Below are 27666 nucleotides of genomic sequence, written 5' to 3' on the forward strand. Positions count from 1 at the left end.
CATTTCTTGAACACTTCCACGAAGAGTGACTCCACTGATTCCCTGGGCAGCCTGTTCCAATGCTTTACAACTCTTTCCATGATTTTATTTTTTTTTTTCTCTCGAATATCCAATCTAAACCTCTCCTGGTACAACTTGGGGCCATTTCATCTTGTCCTGTCACTTGTTGCCTGGGAGAAGAGATCACTCCCAAATTCACTAAACCCTCCTTTCAGGTAGTGGTAGAGAGAAATAAGGTCTCCACTGAGCCTCCTTTACTCAGACTAAACAATCCCAGGCTCCCTCAGCTGCTCCTCACAGGATTTGTGCTCCAGCCCCTTCACTGCCCTTCTCTGGACTCACACCAGCAATTCACATGTTTCTGCTATAGTGATCATAAAACAAATATGTCTCTCCTATAGTGATTATAAAACAAAATATTGTTGAAATTAATGGAATCAATACAACTAGGTTTTGTTATGCTTAGGACTGCATTCTTCATTCTTTTTCAGTAGAAATTATTCTTCATTATACAGGAAAAGAAGTATGATTTTAATCAATTTTTCTGGAGGACATTACTGAAACATCTACATTGCAAATTATGAACTTCCTTACTTTTTAAACATTTGTGTATGGCAATGATTAACACATATAAATAATAGCAAGGTTCTAGTTTGAAAAACTATTCTTGTTTCAAAGTATAACAAAACTGGGTTGAACTTGCAGAGGCTAATTCAGCTTTAGTTATGCTGCATAAAACAAAGTAACTGCTGCAGTCAAAGGAATTGAGGTATTATAAAAACCTGCAGGAATGAAAGCAGAATCTATCTCTAAGCAACACACATTAGTTTTCAACATTTTCTACAATAATTCTCCTTTGTCAAGGCTATGCAACAATGTATAGGGACATCAGGAATGCAAATCACAAATAAAAGACAAACATAGAAATGAGGAATTTGACACAGAGATCAACTGTGGTTTTCCACATGCAAATGATTATGGGGCTCTCGGTCCAACCCAGGGAGTGCAGACATGCAGAGCATGCAGGTAGGGTGTACTGATCAAGGCGTGCACTTTTCCTCTGCAGGGGAACCATGAAGATGACAGCACAGAAAAGGCACTTACAGTTGTTCTAGAGAGGCAAGTCCTTTAAATGCTTGCCTGTCAATTGACTGGATTTCATTCTTGTACAAATAGCTGAAACAAGAAACAATCAGTAATATTAGTACACAAACAAGAGCTACATGAAGGTGGAAAAGAAGAATTAAGTTGACACGTGAAGACAGTTTTTCAACTACATATTAGAAAAAAAATACAAATCAAAAACTAAAAACATAAAAATATTCTGTCCTTGAGATTTCCTCCCAAATGACTACTAGGAAACACAAAAGTCTCGGGCCTTGAAGGCCCTGAGGCTGATACCCGGATAGACTTGGGCTTCCCAGTGCTCAAAGTATTACTCATTAGATTTTTTTCCCCTTTTTTTCTTGATTGGTTTGCCAAAAGTCAAAGTAAATTCAACTCAATGGGACAGAATTGCATTGGAAGTGCCTTTACCAGAACATGCCAGGGATGCCACTGGCCTCTTGTTTTCTTTAAAATATCTCATCTGAATACTGGTACAAATATTCAAATTAGGATAGAAAGAGTCTTTTACTGGACTCGGAGAACAAACAGTGAGAAATTTCTGTAACTATGCCTGTGTCACCTTTGGAGTATTCACAAAAAAATACAAGTTAGAATATTGATATCACATCTATAAAGAAGCACTGTATATTTGTTTTATCACTGTGCAGAAGATGGACATTAAGTCCCCACTGATACTCTATAATATAAACAGAATAAACATGCAGAGTACCAGTATGATCACACATGTTCTCTACACCTTTTTTATGGAATTAAATCAGGAAGGATCAGTGTATGTGCTCATGTTCATCATGCTCTTAGCAGCAAGGATGGTTTAGTGAAGGGATAATGGAGAAAAATCACACAGTTTAGCCAATGACTACAGTTTCTGTATGGAGGCAGCAAATGAAAATACTTTTGGGGTTCAGTGTCAGTCACTCTTTTTGTGTTAGGATAGGCACAGGTTTGTGGTTAAGAACTTTTTCACAATTATTTGACAAATGATTTGAAACTCAGTTAATCAGGCATGGGTTTCTACGAAAAGGGGATGAAGAGACTTTGTACCACAAATGACTTTATTAGCAGGCATCTTATTAGTAGTGGTTTTGGGTTTTCTGTTATTACAGTTTTCAGTAACTTACTGGAAATATTGCAAACTCCTTTTGAAGCAACAGAAAAAATACTGGCTGTGCTGGAGGTGGTGGCAGTTTTTACACTGATGTGACAATGGGCAACATTTCACAATAGGCCCTAACAAGGAAAGAAGGTGTAGGTATTTGATATTCAACTAATGACAACTCTGGGGAACAATAAGGAGTAGTATTCTTCCTTTGCGTCTAAATTAACTTTTCCAATGCACTGATCGCTGAGAATCCAACACATTAATATACAGAGATTCCTCTGTGCTCTATTAATGTAGATATGCATCTCAATAAAAAATCAGAGCTCTTCCAAGAATAGATAACATGGAAGTAAAAGTTTCTGAGATATTTAAAATATTCAAAAGCTGAAAAAAATTACTGTCATGTGATATTACTGTAAAAACTTTAAAAATAATTTTAAAACAGTGATTTTATATGTGGAACTGGTTTTTATTTTATTTGAAAAAAAGTATTTCACAAGTATTGAAATATTTGTTTTGGCTTAGATTTACCAACTCATTTGAGGATCAGAGTCATTACAATTTAAACACACCCTTTCACTCCTTAGAAAATTTCGAGGACTGAACAGCTGAAGTGTTATTTATCTTTCTTAATACACTTAATTCCACCTGGCAGTGTGTAAATCTCTCTTATTTCTGAGTACTAAACTTCTGGACAGACCAGAGAACCAAAGTGGGCATAAGACAGCTTTGATAACCACCCTCAGTTAATTGTTTCTTGTGGGCATTTCAACAATTTTATTTAAAAAATCTGAATTAATCAGATTTTTAATAAAGTTTTACCACAATTATTCATGTAACTTTTATTTACTCTCTGCAGACAAAAGAAGACAAAGAGTGAAAATCAGAGGTGAGTTAGACTGGGATAATGACTGTAGTATTACTGACTTTTACCACCATACTGCAGGGAAGGGAGAAGCCTTTAGGAGTTCTTACCAAGCCACTGCAGTGAGCCTTTATTTGGGATTCAGCTTTAAAGCAGAGCCTTTTCCACTCTGACTAGAGAACCCTCAGCTGCAGGAAACTCAACCAACCTCAGTCAACCATATCCTCCCTTCACAGAGAAATCCCAGCAACATCAGGGCTACACGTCCTGTGACAAATGTGTTAACCAGAGTTCCATTTAACTGTGTAGCTGTTTCACTGAGGATATTGGATATTAACAGAAAGAAAAATATACAATAATTTGCCTAATGGAGAGAGACATGACAGAATATAAAGTAGAAATAAATATCACCCACAAAAAATATTTGTCCCTCTAAAATGGCACTGTGCACATACAGTGTTGTAGAAGTAAAACTTTGTACACACTTCTAAATTTTAACAAACATTCTCAAAATTTATCTCAATTATCATTATCAGAAAACAAATTTAGTACAATTAGGGAAAAATAATTTGTCATTTAATTTACCTAAAAGCTCTCTTACAGAACTGAATATTAGAATTTTACAGGAATAAACAGTGGAGTAAGATGAAAAAGGGATATATTCTATTAAGACTTAAATTATTTTTTGACAATTACTAAACCTAGTTTTAGAATTGGTTTAGAAAAAAACGAAAAAAACGAGCATCAGCACCAAGGCTGCTAGAGACCAGAGGTACTGGTCATATACTTAGGAAATTAACAAATAGGTAATCAGTTACCAGAAAATTTTGGAGAAGAAGTAGCTTTAATTAAAAGCTGCTTAAGCCTGCAAGATTCCCTATGAGGATATTATTGGGGGGTTCATTTTTTCTTTTTTATTATGCCATATTAAAAATCATGTGATTCAAGGAAAGTAAGATCCAGATATATTTGTTTGGAACTGGAGGGAAAAAAAGGCAACAAGTAACAGGCATTGTAGAGTTAAATCTCACAAGTAAATAAACACCCCAAGACAGGTTTACATAGGAACATGAAGGAGACAGTGGAACCAGCAACATGAATTGCAAACATGAATTGCAAAGAAAAGAGATCTGGAATCACTGGAGGTGCCTGGAGGACAAAGTAACACGACCAAGACAACAAGAGTGGCAGAAAGCACGGCAGGAAAGCTACTCTCATTCTGAAAGGCTGAGGTCAGAAACTCTGCATTTTGGCCAACATCTAACACACCATCTACCACTATTACTTCGTTCACCAGACATAAAACAAAACTTGCATGCTCCCTGTTAGCATTTCTGGAACTGATATACTTCATATATTCTTAATTAACATTTACCATACGCTTATGGTAATACTTTTATGTCTGTTTCCTCATCTGTGCATTTCATACCAAGCGAACACACAATATTCTTGACAAAGTTAATTTCATTCCCCAGTTTTATTTTTTTCACTTCCTTCATGCTATCTTCTAGCTCACTGCTCTGTAAATGTCTAATACATGTTCTCTTTATCTGGAAAGGGTTTTTTTTAATAGCTAACCTATATTATATATTTTTCCATATCTCCTCCTGAATTTTTCTTTTTAAACTTACCTTCATTTTTTCCACTTCTGATTCCAAATCTTCTACTCTTCTACATGTTGAAATAGTAATAATGTGTCTACCTTCAATTCCCAACTATCTTCTCTTTCGGAGAATAAACTACTGACTTTTAGGCTTAGGAAGAATTATCCTATCGAGTTTTCACAAATTTACCTGCATCTATATTTTAAGGTTGGGAAGCTTAGTAAAGAGCCTTATTGCCAAGACTAAGGTATATGGAGTAAAGACAGATACACAGAAAAGCAGACAAGAAGAAAAAAAAAGAAAAAAAAAAGTACCCTCTTAGTTTCACAACAAAACAATACTTACATATCTTTCTTTCCAACCTTTAGTATATTAATACAAAACCGAATTACTACCCAGCACAGCAACATCACGCAAAACTGCTTTTATAATTGCCAGTATTTCAATTACATAAAGGACAAGAAAATAAAAGTATCAGAAAAATGGTTCAAAATTTTGTGCACAATTTTCTTTTTATGATGTAAAGACCGACTTTTACAATGATGAATACTTACAATGCAGAGAAAAATGAGAAAATATTACTCTTTGTCAAAAAATGTTCTTCAGACAGAGAGTTCTGGTAACAAACACTCCTCATAAAACTCTAAGCTCAGCTTCAGAAAGGAATAGTACAAAGAAGCATTTGAAAATCCTGATTTAGATCCTGCTCAAAAAATTTTTGTTTGAAAGCAAAAAAGCTGATCTTCATCAGTCATACAGGAATGGATCTTAACATCTATCAGAGACCAGCTTTTTTTTAAAAAAATGCTGTGTTATATTTTATGTATTTTATATAAAATATATAATTGTAAATATTTTTATTAGTTTTATACATGCATGTTTACTAATTGTTATAGATTTTATATTTATATATACTCACATTTTACTAAATCAGGGCCACTGAGAAATGACAGTTTTTTTTAAAATTAGGGAATTATACATTTTCAGAACCACATGCAATCCAGTACAAGTTGTCATAAGAACAGAAGTAACATCACGGATCAATGATCTAGTTTTATGAAACATGCCTGTACAAGTTAGGTTTGCAAATATCCACCGGACCACATGATACTAAACCTCAATTTTTCCAGGTGATTTGACTTTATAATAGTACATTCTAAGCAGTATTTCTAACTTTTGTCCAATCTCTCTCCCCGATTTCTACTTCAGTGGATCCTATTGGAAAGAAATATTTTGTTTTGTTCCCTTCATTTCATAGAATACAGTTAACATTCAGTTACTCAGCTGAAACTTTCACTGCTGAAGGGTATTGATTTGTTACATTTATGTCTTCTGCATTGATAACCTGACCACTACCAGAAATTTTGTAACTTTGAGGCTGTACAATTTAAACATTTGTCACAGCTGTTGAAACAGGTAAAAAACCCCTTGAAGTTTATTTTTGTAAAACAAAGGATAGCTTTAAAGAGCTCCCTGTAGTTGAATAAATTACCACACTAAACCTTTCATTTAAATTTTCCAGGGAACAACAGGAAAACAAAAACATTTTCCTCGTCACAGTATGGATACTGACAACCATTACTACATGTATATGAAAACAAATCAGAGCTCAGTTATCTTTTTTCACTCTTTCATTGAACTGAAGACATTGCATCATTGAGCTTTATTTCAGGTTTACTATATCTGGGAAAAGGCAAGCAGGTGAAAACAAAGAAGTAATAAGAATCAAGAAAAGTCTTTGTACAGGTGCTAACTATGGAAAGAAGTTTAGCAAACCTCACATAGTAAAACCTTATGTACTACACTACCAGAACCATCATGCAAACATTTCTTGTAACAAATACAATCATCATGGACTTTAATCATTCATTGGCAACAGTCTGTTCAATATTCTTTTCCCTCCCATTGTGTATATGTTGAACAATTTCATTACTGAAAGACAATACACAGAAATACAAGAGCAGGAAATGTAATCAAGCACAACTTGGAAAAACCAGGTAATGTGTCTGCACAAATTTATGTGATTTTCTCCCTGCCCCCACCTCCTTAGAGGTCTTCTGGCTGCATTCTTGGAAAGTGAATGGAAAATTCAGCTTCTTAATAGTTTCCAAAGCAATGAAATCTCAATGTGACCTTTTTTTTTTCTGTGTGTCATTTATGTCATTGATGTGACCATCAATCAATACTCCAAGACAGTGGAGTGAAACTTTTCTAAATGACACTCCATAAGGTCCACCCCAGAAACTAGAGCTGAGAATCCATGACAACTTGCTATGCAGCCTTAGTCTCTTATATAGACAAAAATAACATTATTAATGTCTTTTGATTATTCATAAGATTAATACCCTTGGTATGTTTGTTTAAAAAGAGAGAAGTTAGGCTTAAAATATACAGGTTGACTGAAGACCTAGAAGTAACAGCAAATCATATACATACTCTGGTATTTTGGGTTTGACTGAATTTCTCACACATTCAGTGAAAAATTTAGGGATAATTAATAAACTTAGGTAAGTTACATGCTTCTGCAGACACAACACTTGGACTGTGTCTACACAATTAATTAGCTTAATTTAATTAATTTAATTAGCTACATTTAAACCACTTTTCAAAAGACAAAAAGAACCTGTGTGGAGATTTCAGTGAACCACTGAAGAGGTGGTTTCCTACGCCTTTCAACGTATCCCTTTTTAAATTATAAGTTGCATATAATAAACAGCAACTAGTAAGTCCTTTAACATGTACTGCTTACGGATAGCAGTGTTTTATTAGCAATTACTTAGAGAAACACAGTTGCTCCCACCCCATAAATTTACTTCACAGATTTTCAGTGCAATTTATCTCCTGATTTGGTGAGTCAGATAGAATCAGCATCTCAGACTAGAACACCTTCCCACTGAAGAAGCTGTTACACAGTGATGAAGAAAGTGGCATCCATTTAACTTACAGATATTTCAGATTTTCAAGATCTTCAAATGCCCCACTAGGAATTCTTTTGATTTGATTGTTGTTTAGAAGCCTACAAAAAGAAATAAACAACCATTTATTTTAATATAAAGAAACACTAAGGGGAAAAAAGTATAAAAGCAAGGGCAATATAATATTAAATAGAAAATGCTTTTTCCCTTAAGAATAACTGTTAGAGAAAAAAAGGTTATGTGCTTACAGCTGCTCAACCACTATCTTGTAGGTGAAAACCTGAAAAAATTAGACAGAATTAAAACAAACAAACAAACAAAAACATAAATACAGCAGCAAAGATAAACAAACAAAAGCCCAAACCCAAACAAAAAAAACCAAAAAGACCCACCCAAAAGTGGAATAATATAGTTTCTTGCAAGTAACTGAGATGTAGATGGGGGTGGGGGGGGAGAGAAACCTTCCACATGAAGTCTACACATCAGTTTGAACTGCTAAAAACAAAGATTTGTCACTAGTAGGTGCACTGAAGTGACTTTTCCCAGATGTTTCTTAGCAGTATTTTGTGTACTGGGCCCTTTATATCGGACAGGAACACAACTGTCTGTATGCACAGATTTGCACTCATCCGTCACACACTGCCTTTACAAAGGGAAGGGAATTCAAACTTAATGTATTCTGTCTTTATCTGGGACTTGTGGATATCATATCAGTGATATGGAGAGTTAAACTTGAGCTGGATATCTGGCAGAAATTGTAAATTCAAAACTGGGGATCAACTGCAAACAGAGGTATGATCAAAGGAGACTGGAAATAGGGACAGTTAGCAAGAATATCTTGGCAGCACAGATTTGGACAACACACATTTTGGGGAAAGTCTTATCAATTCTTCTGGTGTGAACATAGAGTACAAGAGGTGTCAGTGTATTTGTTATGATATGCCTGCAGATAAAAATAATGATCCAAAGCTCACTGATATCACTACTGTATTTCAGTTCATACACTACTTGTGTTCTGGGAAACAATCACATTTGCAATCATAAGTTATGTACACTTAAAAGTAAAAATAACTATCTATCTTAATTCCTCCTCATGCCTGCTAATATATTAAAGAAGAGAAGCATGCGTGCATTTGTTTTAAAAGTGATGCCTGAAAGAATGATATAGGAGATACAAAGTTAAAATGATAAAACTCATACTGATTGTATTATTGCTTGTAAAAGGTCTTTTAGAAAGGCTTTTCCTCACGATAGTATATAACAAAGACCTCATGAAAGGCAGCTCAGTAGGAACAGAACCATTTGACTCCTGCCAGTCCTGGTAAGTACATTAGAATAGGAAAGTTCAGAATAATAGAATTTGTCAAATATTTTGTAACTGTAACACATTTGCACATCTGGGCCTTTGAACAGCTTTCTTGTAACTCCATGGTTTGTTATGTGATATTCCACCAAAGCAATTTAGCACTATGTCAAAAAAAGGTCATCAATAGCGATCTGCATTTTTCATTAAATTCAATTAAAGTATATTAATAAAAAACTAGTATACAAATACTTTTTATTTTGATAGACATACACCTGGTTTTACCTTCAAAAATTTTGGTTCTAACCCCCATTTCTCCCACCTGTGTAAACGCTACAGCTCAAATTTATGAGACTACTTACCTGTGAAAAGTGAGCCAGTATGGAACATTATCAAATTGATCATATTAAGTCAAAAGTGAAAGGGTCTTAGGGTTGAAAAAGAACTTACAGTGTGTTCAGGTTTTTAAGCCGTCTAAACTCTCCGGGCTGGATTTCTTTAATCCTATTAAATCTTAGGTCCCTGTAGAATATTAAAAAAAACCCAGTTATTAAAAAGTTATTAAGAAATACGTATTTTTTATATGAAAAACTGAACTAAGCACAAGTCTTTTGTGATGACCGACCAGCCTCTATACATAAACCACAGTTTTTGACCAAAGCAAAACAAATCCAAATGCTGTTTGACAAATTCAGGCAGAGCATTCACCAAATCCAGCCTCAGTGGTCAGCTGAAGGCTGTATCTGACTTAAACCGGTAGTCATGAAGTATGTTCTCTTCCACAGTGAAGCAACTTGTAATGGGTTGTACAGTATTACACTAAATTGAATTGTCTCTGTACTTTAAAAGCATGCTTGTAAATAATACCATAGGACTAAAATGCTTATTTATAAATTAACAAATATAGAAACATTTGCATCAGAAAAAAAAATTAAGAAAAAGAAGAGACAGGTTAAGACTTTTAGGCTACTCAATTCTTTAGTTCTCAGTAAGTGCCTTATGTTGTCTTGCTTTTAAAACATGTAAACCCAGCTGCTTGGAGCTAGACATTTCCTTATTTAGTTTTACTTTCTCTTAATTTTTTTATGTGTTTCTACCACCTTCAGTTTCCTGTTAGCTCTGTAGCTTAATAAGAACTTCTCCAAGAAGAAGGAAACCTATTTCTCAAGCAAAGTTCTGCAGAGAAAGCAGGGACAGCGAGCGAGGTGGAAGCTGAGTAGGGATGTGGGGAAACACCTTGGCTGTGCCAGACTCATCCCTCTGTTCTGCTGAGAGCAGGCAGCAGGGCTTCCCACCTCTGCCACCTCCTGTTCTCCCCTGACCCCATGTCTAGCTACTGTACTCCAGCAGCTCAAAATTGGTTTAACTGACTGGTCAGAACCAGCAATAAACCCATGCAAAAGAACCCAAAACAACCAGGAAATAATTTTCTGCCTGATATGCAAAATGGACAGGCTTGTCCTGGGAGAGCACTCAGGTGAGAGGAGGACTACAGGACCAGGGGAAAGGAAGCAGGGTAATAACTCTGTCCTCTTCCCTAGGAACAGACCAAGGACACTAGGACCTTAAGAGTGTCTGGTAAGCAAACAGTAGGGAAGCAAATGGAAAGTAAGTAGAATCTAAGACTGGGATCACATATCTTAGAACACATACTTACCAATTGCTTTCAAAAAGTAGGACATAAACATGTCACAACTGTAATCTTTGCACCATACCTGGTCTCAATTGAAACAAGTATGCTCTGCATTTTAACAGGTAATATGTTAAAGTCTCTCTGCAAATTGGTCAAAGGAAATGCAGCAGAAAAGCAGACAACACCAGCTGCACCCTAATTGCATACAGCCCCACTGGCTGAGGCTGCAGTAATGGGAGGTATACTTCCCTGAAATCTTTTATAAAGAACAGACTCCAGCATCATTCCTCATGAATCCACCCACCAGGACTCACTCAGCTCTGGAATAAAGGCCTCAGAAGGCCTTTTTCGACATACATGGTTTAGGATGTGGCCTACTGTTCATTGCAAGAAAAGGATTAGACGTGGTTCTGTTTGCATTATACTCAACCAAAAAAACTTGATCAGTGACTGGAATGAGGGAGGCAAACTGCTATCTCTTATTTACATGTGTAGTTAAACCGCCTGTAGACATGCCGGACAGCCCCCTTACACAACACTCAGTGAATCAAGGGTTTCCAGATTAAGAAGCACAATATTTCACAGCTCTAACTTGTTCTTCACAAAAGCAACTTCTTTAGTTCTACTTTAACAGCATTATGATTTGCTCATCACTAAGATGTTTTGTGTCATACATACACGTTCCTGATGAGATGGAGCTGCTGCCTCTGAACCTCAGGTGCCAAGATATTCTAAACAACCATTACATGTCATATCCTGCACAGGATACAGCAGATCCCTCTGTAATAATCATTGGACACGACATACCACTTTACTTTTCTTGCTTTTTCTAGATTATTGAAAGTTTATTGTGTTCCAAAGCAGCATTTTAGTTTTGATTAAAAGAGCCAAAAGGGTAAAAAATTCAATATTCATGAACGGAATCTTGGAAACTGAGTATTTTTCAAAAGCTTCAAACTACCATTAAAACTAGAAATATTTAACTTCTAAAAAACACTTTTGTATTATATAAAATAATATATATTAATCCATACGAAAAGCAAGCCTAATCCCTACAGTGGTGCAAAGACAATAAATAAAAATTTGACTTTCATGAACGCAACAAGGAGTCAGCCCGCTGGGTCAGCAACAAAATGAACCCCCTTTTGATGTGTCCAATCTACTCTGCAGTAATTCATGAGGATTACTGGGGATTCGGAACACCAAGCAAAATAATACAAATTACTATTGCTGCATGTAATACCATATACAGTGGTATTTATCTCAACTCCTAAAACTACTGCCCTTCTCACATGAAGTTGTTAAAGCTAAAGAACACATCCAGTTTAAAATTCCACCTGTTCATTTTCATTCTACGTAAAGGTATGAGAAAAAGGAGCTGCAATAAAACACAGGACACAAATTTTCTCAAGAGTACAGTATATTTTGTATCTGTAAGTAAAATTATATAAAAAAAAGTATGTTTTGTTCAAAGTCAATGCTACAATTACATTAAAATTGAAGGGAAAGACAATGTTAATCTTATTAAAATGTAGCATTATAATTTTGGTCCATTCTTTCAGAAAGTATTTCTTTCTTCAAAGGAAGTAACATTTCTCAGTGTTGACTCAAAGTATTTTCATTAATTTTCACACAAAATCCCCCCAAATAAAGAGTTAAGCAGCTCAAAAATTAAGAAGATAAAACTCAAATCATAACCACTGAAGATTTCTAAAGAAGAAATCTGTCAAACTGTCATATTTCCCTATATAACAAGATAACAAACAACCGGAAAAATGAAATAGAATTTATATTGCATGCATTAGTTTAAGGAGTGTGGGAAACGCCATTCACATATACAATAGAGGAAATCTCTGTAAACCAAGTGTTCAGCTGCTAGGGGAAAAGATATGCAAGACTAGTTATTGAAGTGAAAGATTGCATCAAACAGAATTGGCAGAAATCAGATTCAGCAGAAGAAAAAAAAAGCAAAAAATTTTAGTCACCACTGTCATACCATAGTAGAAAAAACCCCAAAAAAACCCATTCCATACCAAACAGAAGTGCCATTTCTCAGGCTTGAAATGTCATGCCCCCATAGCACAGACACCATCTCCAGCTTTTGATAACAGAATGATTTCAGGGAACAGAAGAGCTCAGAGCAAAAGCCCATCAGCAATAGGAAGCATCCCCTTGCAGAGTGAATGGCAGAAATGGGGACTGTGTTAAATGGGTATGGGTAGCACAAGCAGACCATTACGGAGCAGATCTTCAAAATCATTTTGTGCTACTGAAATAAAGTGTGGTCAATCAGCATGATGAGGCTTCTTGACCCTTGTTTTCTGACTAGTTCTGGCCCAGCTGTGCGACATGACTTTCACTCACAAAAGCCTGTTCCCTGCCCATTCAACTCCCTTTCATCTTTTTTGTTGCTCCCCATTTCACTCTTACAAACCGACATACCCTGTCTGGATGCTGTGCTTTGGGGCAGAGCAAGACTATTCTCCCAGTGACCATCCAGTGTGCACCACGAGGTGAAAACAGCTAACTGAGGGAAATCACTCTGTTGTTTCTGTCATTTTCCCCCCTCCCAATATCTAAACAGTAAATGAAACAATCAGTTAAAGAAATGCAATCATCTGTGATGACAGTATTGAATTTGAGGGTATATTACAACTTTTGCATAACAATCCAAAGCTAAACGTCATGCATTTGGTCTGTAAATAAAAATCTAATACACCTAATTCAGATTGTCTCTTTTATTATGTGTTTCAAAGTGAAAACATTTACTTCTTAAAATTGTAGACAACATAATTCAAGTTGAAAAACCCACTTCGGCTGCACAGGCTTCCACAGAAGCTAAGCCCATCATTTTGAAGCATGTCCTGCCTGAATAATACAAACAAAGCATGTCCATTACAGCCAGTAAACTGAATACTCTCAGGGTTATTTTCCTGGCTCCACTCAGGAGCTCTACTCTGTGCTAATCCATGGAGCATGACCAGGAAATTTTCGGCAGAGCTCGAGGCTGCGTGGGCCAAGAACGTGCCAGGGAGCAGGCGGTCAATTTAGCAATTGGATGCCCTTGAGATTCACATTCCAGCGCCTCCGAATGGCCACGGTCCCACAGGCCTGCAAACAGCCGTGTCAGGACATGTGCCAGTGTACACACACACTTGCTTTGCAGGCTTCCGACATGCTGTTACCTGAACAGGGTTGTGGGAAGATATGAGAGACCCAGATGTATGGCGTTTAAGTAAATACAATATTTGTATATGTTGCCTTTTCTGTCACAAAGCAAATGAGAAATGCATTCCAGAAACTTTTTGTCTGGATGAAAATCAATCCTGTTCTTAGTAAATTCTTTATTTGAACTAACTGCCTCCATTTGTCTCCTCTCCTTAGACTGCCCATTTTTAACTATTTCCAATATAGCATTGAAAATTAACTTTTAACAATATTTTTATCTAATTAAACACACTGAAAATTTCTAAGTATATAAAAATTAAAAAACATTACTGTCACATATGATCCAATGCTTCTGTGGCATATTCTGGCACTGGAGGACATTCTTTAAAGCTCACACTTTATGAAAGATAGGGTTTCTCTGTTAAAACATCCTGATGGGGTATGGCAACATTGGGTCATATGAATTCATTGCAAGTTTAAAAAATAACACTTTATAAAAACTAAGGACCTTTATAAATATTTGGCACATGAGAGTCACACAGGGTACACAGCAAACAGTACAACATTGACCTTAAACATCAAGCAACTTACAAGAAGAATTAAAGAAGTTTCTATTCGAAATACAGGAATCTCTGAGAGAAGGGATTGTTTTTTACTTAGATCAAACCATGCACTGAATGTAAAACTGTAACTTTCTATATAAAATTCCTAAAGTGGATTTTTCCTTTAATCTTTTTTTTTTTCCTAGTTATTGCAAAGCAACATACAGGGTGGAAAGGTAAGGACTTTTATTTCATTTTTTATATAAAGGGTTAGACTTCACGTATTTTAATAATATTATTTCAGATCCTTTTTTGCATATGCTTGAATTTTAAAGATCCTGTTGCTTCATCAAATTCAGAAAAATTATTAACTGTTTCAAGTCAAATGGATTTAAAGTAGGGTTGTGAAGAACATATCGTGTGCTCTCATCATGCACCTCAAAAGGCAGCCAACTTTGGATCAGATTGTGGATACTCAACACCAAAACTGGTCGCTCCTAGTCATCACTCCACCAATGATAACCTATTGATCTCAAATAATAAGCACTCATTAGTCAGCAGCTATTACAAAAAGTGTCATCCTAAGCAGGACAAATGAGAAAATTCCTTATAAAGAACTGCTGGACCAGCAGCAGGAAACACACCAGGGCTTCTCCTCTGCTTGATCCTCCGCAACCACATACTTCTCATCTCTGCCTGAGAACTGGGCATCCTGTGACTTATTAGGGCTTGGAGGATGTCCCCAAGATCCCTTCATTGCTAGAGAGAGAATATTAAAAAGGTCTTTTATTTTTTAAAATTTTAATCTGTGTCAGGAAAAAAAAACCTGTCACGACACAATATTTAGATCTTCAATTAAAAAATTAAACCCCAAAATTAATACGTTATGCTGATGCTTCCTCCATAGTCATCTTTCTCTATATACATACACATAATTAGCCAGTTGTAACATGGATATGGAAGCACTGTTTTAAGTGATGATGCAATTAAAAACATTAATCTTGGGAGGTATTGTATGTATGCAAAGCATAACATCAGGGCATTCACAAAAAAACTCACTCTGGGTGTCACAGAAATGAGACTATTAAAGAGACTTCAAATCTAGTATCACAACTAAAAGTATTCTTGGTTATCCATTTCCATCTTCCTAGCTAAAGGACAGAAATGAAAGCAAAAATGTAACTCATTTTATTTAAGGCTCATTTTCTTGGATGTAACAATAAGATTTACAAAATGTAGTAAAAGGAAAGAGTTTCTAACCTTAGCTGCTAGAATCACCAACACAGCCCCACAGTCTTAGACTAAAGAGAGGGAGATAACTTTCTTTGCTTCGGACATTTTTTTCCCCTATTATTAAGAAATGCCTGAGAGGAGAATTCTACATGCAAAAGGAAGATTTTAAGCACAACATGTAATTTCATCTTCTGTTTATACCTCTTCCAATACTGAAAAAGATAAATGCAAAAATGATCCTATTTCCTTCTCACATGAAAGAATAAATTTGTTACTGTCTTCACTGTTATGGCTGAGGAGGGCACACAGCTAGTCTAACCAAACATTCATTAGTTGTACTGACTCCAACCAACTCTTCAACATGAAGTCATGTTTTACTTACTACTTTTTGGTTAGACCTACTATTTCATATTGCCTGGACTTCCCAACTTCAGAAGATCCCATTAATAATTCTTTCATCTCCAAGCATCTGTTATAAGCTTTTCTAGTCCAAAAATGAAAATATCCTCTTACTTTGCTTAATAACACTAAACGCAAACAATAGAATGACCTAAACACCAAATTGTACTTACATTTGTTATATTTGATCAAGGGACTATTGACCAGTATATTGCTCCCAGGTATCATAGATTAAAGATCATGTTCACACATTCATGCTAAGGAACACTACATGAAAAGGAGAGTAAGTAAAGCAAAAATAATTAAAAAAAACCCCACAAATCCTAGGAGTGACTCCAAAACCAGTATCTGTTAATACAGAATAAAGCAAATGCATCAGATTTACAACTGGCAAAGCAGAACAATGTATTTAAATTCAAGTTTTGAAGAGCTGCATTTTTTTAGCCTGTCATATTGAATGCATCTGATTTTGTACTTTAAATTGAAAATATTTGTGTATCTGTTAGCTTTGGACAACACAAAGGCAATTTGGATGAAATCAGCTTAGTCATATAATACACTGTTTCAAATGCCATGCTGACCCATTAATGACTTTTATTATCAATCTTCACTTAAAAGCAAAATACTAAAACATTTACCAATGAAACCAAATCCTGATTTTTACTAGCAGCGAAGGTAAGAATCTCATTATCTTGTTTCAAGGGTTAACCAGTACTTTAGCATTGATTTAACATATGAATGAATTTAAAATTTAGAGTTATTTCCTCAGCTAAGTGAAATCACCACAGCAGCAAAATGGAAAAACCTGAAAGAACACTACTGTCTTAAGTATTTTAAAAATGGACAGGTTCTCAAATGTCCAACATCTGCTGCAAAGGTAGATGCTTCTAAAAGGTCAAGTGAAAACTATTTAAAGTTAAACCACTTCCTCTATAAGTGGTCAAAAAGTGTATGGTAATATAATCTTCATTACTTTAATCTGACAGATTAAAGAGGTAGTGGCAGAAATAATGCAAGCTACTCCAAAATTATGGATTCATCATTGTCATGATAAATGGGATATAAACAGTCTGAAAAAGATGCTTACGTGAAATACAGTGCACTCATTCATCTGTAAAGCTAGTTATGAAATGCTGATTGGTAACAAGAAGTGACAAAATGGAAAATCAATTCCTTCAGCTGTGTGATATATACTGAATCTGGAAAAAAGGTGCAAACTAGCTAATCTCATTTTCCTTTAAAAAAAGAAGGGAGCAATTTAATGGATAAACATTAGATTTGTAGATATATTAGATTTAATAGGTTAAATCAATAATTAAAGAATTGCCATCATGTAGCAGTTTTCCGATGTGTTCATAAGGTAGGAATTGTCATAACCAGATGATTTTACCATTGCTAAATCCAAAAGAACAAAATAAGACAATATTTTTTCTAAGCATTGCAGATTAATTACAACCCAGCAGAAATAACCTATACCTTGAACACCAAACTGCTATGTTTCTCAATACAGAACAAAAGATCTGCAAATGCTAGCAAGACTACATTGCTTATGTCTACTTTATTCTTATTCTTTTTTTATTCAAGGTCATCCCAGCAGGAAATGAAAAACAGCCATCAGCATAGTAAAAACATTCAAACAGAGCAGAGCATGAAAATCGCACAAAAGAGGTTATATAATCAAGTCAGTGGAGTAACTGGATCATGTCAATGGCACTTTAATGCTGCTTTAACTACTGCCCTGTAAAAAAATGTGTCACTTTGTTGAACAAACAAAGACACAGCCACCACTTAAAAAAAATTAAACCAAACCCTACTTTCAGCTATAGCACTACTCACAGTAATTATCAGTTAGCAGTGTAACATTTGCTGGAGTACTAGAGAAACCAAGATTTTTTTTTTTTTTGCCTCCTTTACAGATTTAGCCCTAGAGCTTATTTTACAAACAAAATTATATCATTCTTCTTTTTCTTGGCAATTTATTTTCTGGATTAATCTTCCCCAGTCTAATTATTACACTTAATATGCAATTTTCTCTAATTTATATTGGGATATTTTTATTATCTGTACATTAGCATGCAGCACATAAAAAAAGCCAGTGCATTTCGAGACAGGAAATTAAAACATTATTCTTACATGGTGAGGGGGTATCATAGTCAATAATACTTAGTATACTGTAATTTCAGTAACAAAAGTAAACAGCAAGACCACAAAAATATTGAAATCTGTAGAACAGGATGCAGAACATTTGATTGAGCAAGTACTTGCCTTGATCATAAACCCATGCTTCAGAAAATACATATAATGAAGTCTAGATGATACACCAATTATGTAATTAAAATAATATCTGATTTGCACAAATATGTAAGAATTGTTGACAGGAACTTTGAGTTCAAATGTCTTAAAGACTCTATTTTATCAGCTACAGCTTTGGTGAATGCAGAGCTTATGATATATCCTTCTCCAAGAGCTAAGGATTTGTTTTAACTAACAATTATTTTGCCATTACAGTTGAAAGGAAAACATTTAAATGTTAATTCATTGAAATGCAATACAATATTGTCTTACTATTACAGTTGAAAGGAAAACATTTAAATGTTAATTCAATGAAATGCAATACAATATTGTCTTACTAAGTCTTTAGATCCCTGTGCTGCCTTTGTAGCCAATACTTCTAACCAGCCATTAAAAGTGCTATTAAAAGGGCTCAAGTGGGATTTGCTGGTCCAAAATTTTAGGTCTGTAGGCTTAATTGTCAAAAATTATACATGGAAATTTTACCCTGGTGTGATTGTGGCTTTGTCTCATTCACATTCAGAGTCCTCCAAAATTAATCCACTATAGAAATTATTCTGAAATTAGAAATTTTATCTAATTCTCATGCTATCTTAAAAAAAATACAAAACACCAAAACAAAACCAAACTTACACAACCAAACCCCCCTCCTTTTAACAGCATGGATAGAATTTAAAGAGATGCAATTGCTGTTTCTGCAGTCTGAGAAATCACAAGAAAAGGCAAAATCTGTCTTTATTTCTCTCAGGGGGATCTATTGCTAAAACCAAACAATGAAAAGGCTGTTGACAGCAGAGCCATATGTTTCATTACTGATTATTTTTCACAGAAATAACCTGGGGAAAGGGCTGATTTTTTGTCCTGTGTTTGTGCTATGCCCAATAAAACAGAGCACAACAGTTGTGTCTGCGTGCTGTAGTAACACAAATCTGAGATAGTAAAGGTCTTGGGTCAAAATAATGGTTGGCACAATCTGTGTTAAGAGCTATGATACATTGAAATATTTTAGAGGGCTTGTGACAGTTGGAGATGTAACCTTTTCTGGGTTTCCTTTTTAATATTTAAGAATATGCAGCTTCAACTGGATTTTTGAATAAAAAATTAAGTTTCTCCTCTACAGTAGGCTAAAGAAGACACCAAAATAGGAAGCTGACTAATTTATAGCTTAGCATGAACCACTGAAAGAAATGCACTAGTTTTATTTGCTTTTGAAGTTTGTAGTCCTGTGAATTACTACTGTGAAAAGCCCACAGAACTTCTGCTGTTATGCTACACTCATAAATTAGTCTTATTTTCCTCCCATGTACCATTCTGTAAAAAAAATAATGTTTCTGGACTTCTCTGTCTCACAGGGATGCTTAATTATAAACTCCATATCCATTAAATACTGATATTCTCAGAGGAACGAACTGGAAGCCAGAAAGAAACATCATCCCTGACCTCTCACACAAGTCACACAATAGAGAAATTCCTGTTTTAAGGCAATTATTGCAGTCAGAGCTGAGCCATCCCTTTGAGAAATATATTAAATCGTGATTCAAGACCATTTATCAAGCAAAACCTAATGACTTGCTAGCCATTCTAGTAGTAAACTATATTCACTGTTAAAAATGGGATAGTCTCAACCTGCTTCCAAACTTGAACATGTTTGTTTTCAGGTTCTGCTCAGCAGAAACAAACACCTTTAAGTGAGGAAGAGCACTGACCATTTTTCTGAAAAAAATCCAAACACTGAAGTTCATGCCTTCTTTTTTTTTTTTTTTTAGCAGATTTTGAAAGATTTAAAAACAAAATCATAAAATTTCAAACAGGCATGGGTAGGAAAAAATACAACTCCAATTTTGTTCTGTAGCAGATTAGTTCTTTCTCTCTTTACTGTCAGGAAAATGGATGCAAATAGTGTGCATATTCATAATTGAAAACCAACACAGAATAACCACCTGTGCTTTACCAGAATACCTTAAGCTTCCTTCTAACTCTGGCACATCAGCACCTCTCCCACAGGAGCACTCAGCTGGGTACCCCTTATGTTGGGTGAGGATCAGGCCAGGCTTGAGCTCTCAGCAACAAAGGCCCTACATCTGAAAACAGGGGTGAGAGTGAAGGCTGTGAATGAATGAACAAACTGGACAGGTAAACTAATAAGCCAGTTATATGAGTGTGGTTTCCCCATCACTGCAGTTTTAGGAACTTCACTCCTTGGGGCAGGCAGCCTCATTGATGCAGTGCATGTGAGCTTGTAGTATATTTATTATGCCAGTAAATAACATCCCGCATCAAAAATCCCAATGACCTTACTAAAGAATGCCCACTTTGTCTCCTTCAATTCAAAAAGAAGTTCTGCAATACAGGATCAACATCAAGCCAAAGGATGTGGAAAATTGAAGGAATTACTGCATCTAAAAATAACATCTAAATTTGACTCAAAAGCTTTTATTCATTGTAAATCTATGCGTCACTCTTCCCCCTACACTAGGCAGATTTTGTTGGAAAGTATTTCCAACTGTTTTGTACTTCCCACTTGTTTCCAACAGTGATAGGCATATTAGATTCCAATACTTACAGGTGTTAGAATTTATATGGATAGCTGTTCTTGTAGAATGCTGAGGACATTTTACTATTAAAATGGAAATACTATTGGCATGCATGAAGAGTAACAACAAAAATTTAGGTACTCTATCACTTGGCTGCAGACGGGATTCCTGGTTTCAGACAAAGCAACAGCTCTTCCTTCCTTCCACTTAATGGAAATCCCAGGTCACCTCAATGAAAAAAACTGCAACTCTTGGAGAGGAATTTTCTGCTTCCTGAGGTTAACAACAGACGGCAAGAGCAGATAAGTTAGCTACTTTCTGACTCTGCCTCCAGCTCCTGCTGCTGCTGGCAAAGAAAACTCAGAGGCACATGGGTCTTAGCACTCCTCTGATATTTATCTCCCCATTCCTCAGGAGTGCAGACAGCCTCAAGGCAGGCAACTGGGTGTTTCTGTCCCTTGGGAGAAGTTGTTTTCTCCCTGTGAAGAGTAAGGCAAGTGGCTACTGGAAGACATTCAACCTCAAAGTGCCCAGCCTAATGACATTCTGTCTGGGAACAGATTATTGCTTCCCTTCTTATGTCATGTCCAGCCTCGCACAGATATCAAAATTACAAACAAAAAGTAGTTTTGGAGCTACTACTCATTAGGGAACCAGTTACCTTACAGAATGCACAAGTTACCTTACCGAATGCATCAAGAGAATAATAAAAGTTTAATAATAAACATTATGCTTTATTCATTTTTATTATATTCCATAGTTTGACTCAGACAATATCCATCATCTCTTACCTCACATTGCAAAAGTAGAACTGAATTAAGTAATACTAGCCTACAACTTCTTCCCCTGCACATTTATTTTCTTCTTTCTCTACATAAATCAAACTGACTGGCCATCTTAAAAACATCTTGGAAAACTGCATTGCTGAAAATTATGGATGTATCTGAAAGTCCAGAGTTTTCAGAATTTCCAAGTAAATCTTACCAGTCTTCTGTGTTTGTCAGCATTTTTAAGTTCCAGTGGCCTCAGGAGATCACATCTATTTTGCACTGTTATTCACTCTCTTCCTAGCAGTTCTAATATTGGCAGCATGAAGCCAACAATCAATTAGAAAACACTCTTCTGAGTCTCCCTGTAATTATTACATTCTATTGACACAATACTGAAGATACCAGAAAAAATATGAAACATCTGTAGACAGAGAAATGTTTTTACACACTTCCATGCTGTTCATAACGCAAAAAGGGTAATTTCTGAATAAAATCAAAGACAATTCTATCCTTCAGTCTTCAGAGTGCAACGCTATTTTTAAAGTTATAATTCAATCTGATTTTTCTATTTTGCACACGTTTCCACTTACATTCTCGCTTTTATTACCCCATACAAACTAGCTATACTCAGGCCTTATAAATACCATTTGGGCCACACGGAGAGCCGTGCTACCCAGTAACACATAATAGCAAATGGGGCTGCTCAAACAGGAAGAACAACGCTTTCAACCTAGTGTGTATGTGAAAAAGTTCAAACATTTGATTACTCTTGTCGAAGTAGAATGAAAACACCAGAATTATCTCTAAAATATTAAATTAAGTACAAACTTGCCTTTAAGGAATATCAGATGGTTTAACATATCCACAGAATAAATACCTAGCATAACAACTCAATAGAGGGGACATTAATTAGAAATTAATTTGTGAAAGTTACAATTGCAGACATTTCTGAAGTAGAACATTTGCTCTGGCGGGTGAGTGCAGTAGCCCAGGGAAGCACAGAGCAGGGGCTGCTGGTACTCACGTTCCTGGCAAGCCTGGCAAGGAGGGAAAGTGCAAGGGGGCTTTTCTCAAGGAGGGGCACTTACAGCTCTCTGTTTCCCAAACCTGCCCCTTCAAGCTGTATCACAGACTCAACTTATTTTAAGGTTTTCTCTGAGGGCAGATCCTGTTTGGTGAGGCCCCAGGGGCAGCTCGGCGGGTTTGCTCAGGAGGCAGCTCCACCGCGTGCCCCCTGTCAGGCCACCTTCTCTCAGACATCACAGGCCACCAAACCAGGGAAACGATTCCGAATGAAACCAAATGTTCTTCCCTTGCTTATTTCTCAGCTAACTCTGAGAACTGAAGAAGACCATGGGCAGGAGTGAGCAGCTACTGCTGGCCAAAAGAAAGCCAAGAACACCTCATAGGGTGTTTCTTAGTTGTTGTTTGTTTGGTTTTCTTTTTTTTTTTTACTGCAAAAAAATCTCTGTTTCGTAAATTAAAAATAAAGTTGGAAGAAAACAAGCAGGTATATACTAGCATTAATCTACTAAATAGATCAGCTACTTAAATACATTAGACTTACTATTTTCTTTAAATATGCAATCTAAATAGTTAAAAAAAGACTACTATCTGCAGCCAAACAGGTTTTTTAAAAAATCTTAGTTTCAATAAGCAGATATTTCTACCAGTTAATTTCCAGCTTTGAATAAAATATTTTTACAATGTTTCTACTACTGAAAAACACATATCTACATGACTTGAAAATGTACAAATTAGTAGTATTCCACTTGACTAAGACCACTGCTATGTCATATATTTGGCTTAAAAGCCTGTGGAAAAAACTCTCTCAAAAATATTAATTACCAAATTTTAAATTACACTGCACAAGAATCCTCTGGACCCACAGTTTGATGATCATTGCTCTAAGAGTGGTCAGAAGTACAAATATACCCTCTGATCCAAAGGCATACAAACACCAGTTTATGGCTGGGATTTCCACAAATACTTAAGACACTTCAAGAACTGAAGAGGCCGTAGACTGCAAGCCACAAACCCAGCACTCAGCACTTAAGGGAAAAACTTGCCACTGGTAAAGTTTCCTCAGGCATCAGATGTTGTGCTACTGCAGTAGTCCTGTGGCTGAAATCTCTCCTGAGAGATTATACTCGTGCTCTGGTCTCTGGAGAGACAAGTCCTTCCCATGTCCAAACCATACAGCTAAAGATAAGCCTGAACTGAATGAACATTTTTATTACCTGCCCAACAAAGCTCCATCACTATGCAGTTAAAACCAACAGATTTACATTATGGAAGAGACACCAATCAAGAAAAAAACAAAACAAACCCCAAATTTTAAATCCCCAAAGGCATTCAACAAGATATACAAATCTTGATGCTATCAAAAAGTTCTTACATGTGGATCCAGATGTTAAAACCATTTATTCTATGGGTCTACCATCATGTCGAACTATGTCCAAATGTCAAAGTTAAAAAAAATTAAATAAATGAATTCCACTTGAATCACAACATTTTAAAAGCAATTTTTTGTTTATACTGTCCAGAAGTTTGATTCCTTAAAAAATGAAATATTCTTTCAGAGAAATACAGATATTTTTATAGTGAAGTCAGCCTGCCAGTATGTGTATAAAAGTTATTTAATGAACCAACGAACCAAACAGGATACAAATTCTGTCACAAGGTCTGACATGCAAGACAGGTACTCGCTCTACTCTAGCACTATTCTGAAACAATTCCTTGTGGATAATCAGAGAAAAAAAAAAAAAAAAAAGTAAATGAAAGGTAATGAAAAAGTCCAGTCTAAGAAATCTGGGTTGCAAAGATATTACTGTATTCTATGCATAGTGGGAATTCAAAATGTTACCAATATTGAAAGACAAAACTAGTTTGAATTCAACATGATATTGTTAAATGGTGAGTGCAAAACTACAGCTAGTTCTTATTTCTTTCTCTGATGAATAAGGGATTATAAACACATGCCATGGAGTTATAAAACTGGCCTACACAATATACCTGAGTGTGGAGGCTGTACACAAGTCACTTGCCTACCTGTCATATCTGTTTTAAGTGTTGTTCGCATTGTAACTTCATCAAAAGCAGAAAATTTCCCCTGTATTATCTGAGGTGTTTGGCAAGCCCACAAGTTTCTTCAAAAGACAAATCTATCTTACACCTATGAATGGATATATATCTTTTACACAGATATGATCAGTATAAAGATTGAAACTGAAGGCTGGTTTGTTTTGTTGTTTTTTGGGTTTTTTTTAATAAATCTTGCTTTCAGCCAATTAATTACTGTTCAGCTGGAAATCTCTAATGAATCCCAGACTCTTTTTACATATTTTTTCTCTTTCTAAATCTTATATTCAATTATTCTCATGCAAGATGTATTCAAAATGTTTAAGTAAAATAGAGGATATCAAAAAGAAAACATCTGCTCCAGAAAGTACACAAAGTTGACATAGTATAAAACAGCCAAGAAAATACTCATATCACAATGGAGGATTAGAGAATTTTCTGGCTAAGTTTTCAAAACTGTTGTTTAGTGAATCAAGAAAAAGGTTTCAACATGTATCAACATTTTAGAAATTTCAAGTGATTTAGATTATTGATAGAGAACTCAAAAAAAAAAAAAATCCTGAGTTTTAAAAATTGGTTTAAATAAATTATAAATGTTACCATACCAGGAAAGGTATTTACAGATCCTTAATAATTGTCTGGTAGCCATTATTTACAAATCTGACAACTAAGTCTCCAATCTATAAATTAACATGCTTTAGCTATACATAAAAGTCTAACTAGGAAACATTTTAATTGATTTTACCCCCTACCTAGATGCTATTGCATTTACTTAAGCTTTTCTCAGGGCAATAAAATTAAATCAGGAAGTTAATGCCTTGAATCTGGCCAGAGCAAGTCAATAACCCACAAAATCAAATCACTCTCACTGCTCTTACAACTCTGTCGTAGCTCTGCAGTTCTCTTTGCCTGATGCAAGTCTTTCCTTTTACTGGCACTTTAATTCAAGATCTCAATTTTTTCATTCAGTTTATATCTGGAATAAATAAATAAATACTACCACCTCTCAAATTTCTTGGAGACTTTATCAAAATGCCATCAAACCCAAACTTCTTTCTTGAAACCAAATTAGCTATTATCCCAAAGAGGGACAAAATATCCCTAAAAGGTACCCTGCTTTGATAGGCCATGCACTTTTTAATATACATATGTCACCCCATCATACTGCTGCTCTAGCTTTTTACTTTATCTTAGCAGACAATGTATTGCGGCATTTATTTGTATTTGAGTTTTGAATGGCCCACTAGAGTTATCTGTGTGCCAGAACACACATTGCCCCTCATATTTTTCAAAATATTTTGGAAAAATTGGGGAAAAAAGTTTTCTCCTCACCATTAAAACATGACGAGACATTAATTTAAAATTTTGAATATTGGTGACTGATTTAATCAGACTATCATGAAAATCTATCATTAAATAGAAGCTGCCACGAGACACCAAATAGTGAAATTTTACATCAAAGTGGACAAATAGAATCTTGTAAAAGTGAAATATTTGCTTCTGTAGAGCATGATGGACCTTGGACAGAGGCTATAAGCCTCTGAATTCAACTGTTTTGAGATGTCTGCACTGAATTTTATGCTGCCCCAGCCACAATGCTCACACTGCCTAGAGATAAGTCAAGCACACAAGGACTCATTTATTCTTTATTTTTTCTGTAACAAAGGAAACCAGCAGCAAAATGGCTAATAAAATGCTATTAAATCCAGTCTGGCTAACACAGGGCAAAGAACATGACATTTAGCAGTCATCATCCTGCTTACCAAAAACAGTCATTAGTTAAGGTAATGCTGTGTCCCAAGTAATATTTTTCCTTTTTCAGACCAGCCAGGCAATGAGAAGTCTGTTGTAATAAGTGATTTAAGGGGAAAGAATGCTGAAAGAAAATGTTTCGGAAAGATACAGGGAGTGGCAATTGGAAAGAGAATAAAAAATCTGAAAGTTAGAGCAACAGATCACAACAAAAAAGGGAGTCACAGGCAGTAAAACTAATTTGAAGTTAAATACATTTGCTCATTGTTTTTCTTAGTAAAACTTAAAAACAACTTGGGAAAAAAAAAACACTAAGAGAGAACACTACATTGCACAAAACTTTACACTTTTTATTCTACAAACTTTCACATGGTTTCTAGAAACCCTGCCAGCAACTGCACAAACTTTTCAACGTCCTAATCTTTGCTTATCTTTGTAAATACAGATTAAACAAAAAGACATGAAGATGAGAGATCACATCAATCTCTCCTTCATGTGTCTTTCTCAAGATTTTGAGAGTCTTAGTTATTTGTAATAAACATACAATTTTCTGTTTGAAAGAATCACTTGACTCTCATTAGCATCAGTAATAATGCCATACCAAAAAGAAAACAAATTTGGCAGCCTGATAAGCAAACGAAGGAAAAGGAAATATTTGAGTCATTCCGTTCCAGCTCAGTCAGCTCTCATTGCACCATCTCTATGGATTGTCTTGAAACCCTGCCCACATTTGCAATAAGAAAGCCTTAAAAGTTATTTTTGTTTTGGTTTGGGTTTTTTTAAATGGACTCCAAATGGAAAAAATGATAAAGACAATTTAGCTCAGTTGTTTCCCTATATCTATTTATGTACATATATACACACACATTATGTACAGCATGTGTATATATAAATATACAGACACACATATACACATAAGTATATAAAATACTAACTTATTTTTATACATAAACTTCACCAGAAAAATTAGCAACTATAAATGTTTAGATTCTGCAATATAGATTTTAAATGTCACCTTTATAAATGGATCTTTTCTGTAAGTGAAGTTTTATCCTGTAAGGACGTAAACACTTTGGCTTGCTGGAAAGAGACTCAGCAAATGTCCACATCCACGAAAAATCAGAAGCCTGGGGATTAGTCATGTATACAAAGCTATGTGTAAGTTGTGCAAGATGAGACAGAGCATACAAAATATTTGATCACAAAATACTATAAACAAACTACAGTAAGCTTTGAAAGTCTCAGAAATTTGAATCTAAAAAGAAATAATTGAAAAAATACCATATTAAAACAGGAATTAAGAGGAATTATAATTTATTTGGTTTTTCAGTTGTTCAAAATAGAATTG

At 35.3% G+C, this 27666-nt stretch overlaps 1 protein-coding gene across 2 annotated transcripts in view; it reads right to left on the minus strand.

Moving 5' to 3' along the window:
* Positions 1 to 27666, minus strand: part of PXDN (peroxidasin) — an 85846-nt gene that overhangs the window by 49556 nt on the left and 8624 nt on the right. For both annotated transcript variants that reach the window (XM_066179845.1, XM_066179846.1), the window contains exons 2-4: positions 9365 to 9436; positions 7641 to 7712; positions 1105 to 1176 (exon numbers count right to left, since the gene is read on the minus strand). In XM_066179845.1, the coding sequence (XP_066035942.1) occupies positions 1105 to 1176; positions 7641 to 7712; positions 9365 to 9436 (216 nt within the window). The remainder of the gene's footprint in view (positions 1 to 1104; positions 1177 to 7640; positions 7713 to 9364; positions 9437 to 27666) is intronic.

Source organism: Chamaea fasciata, unplaced genomic scaffold, assembly GCF_029207755.1.
Source record: "Chamaea fasciata isolate MVZ Bird 193981 ecotype frontalis unplaced genomic scaffold, bChaFas1.0.hap1 SCAF_3, whole genome shotgun sequence".
NCBI classification, from domain to species: Eukaryota; Metazoa; Chordata; class Aves; order Passeriformes; family Sylviidae; genus Chamaea; species Chamaea fasciata.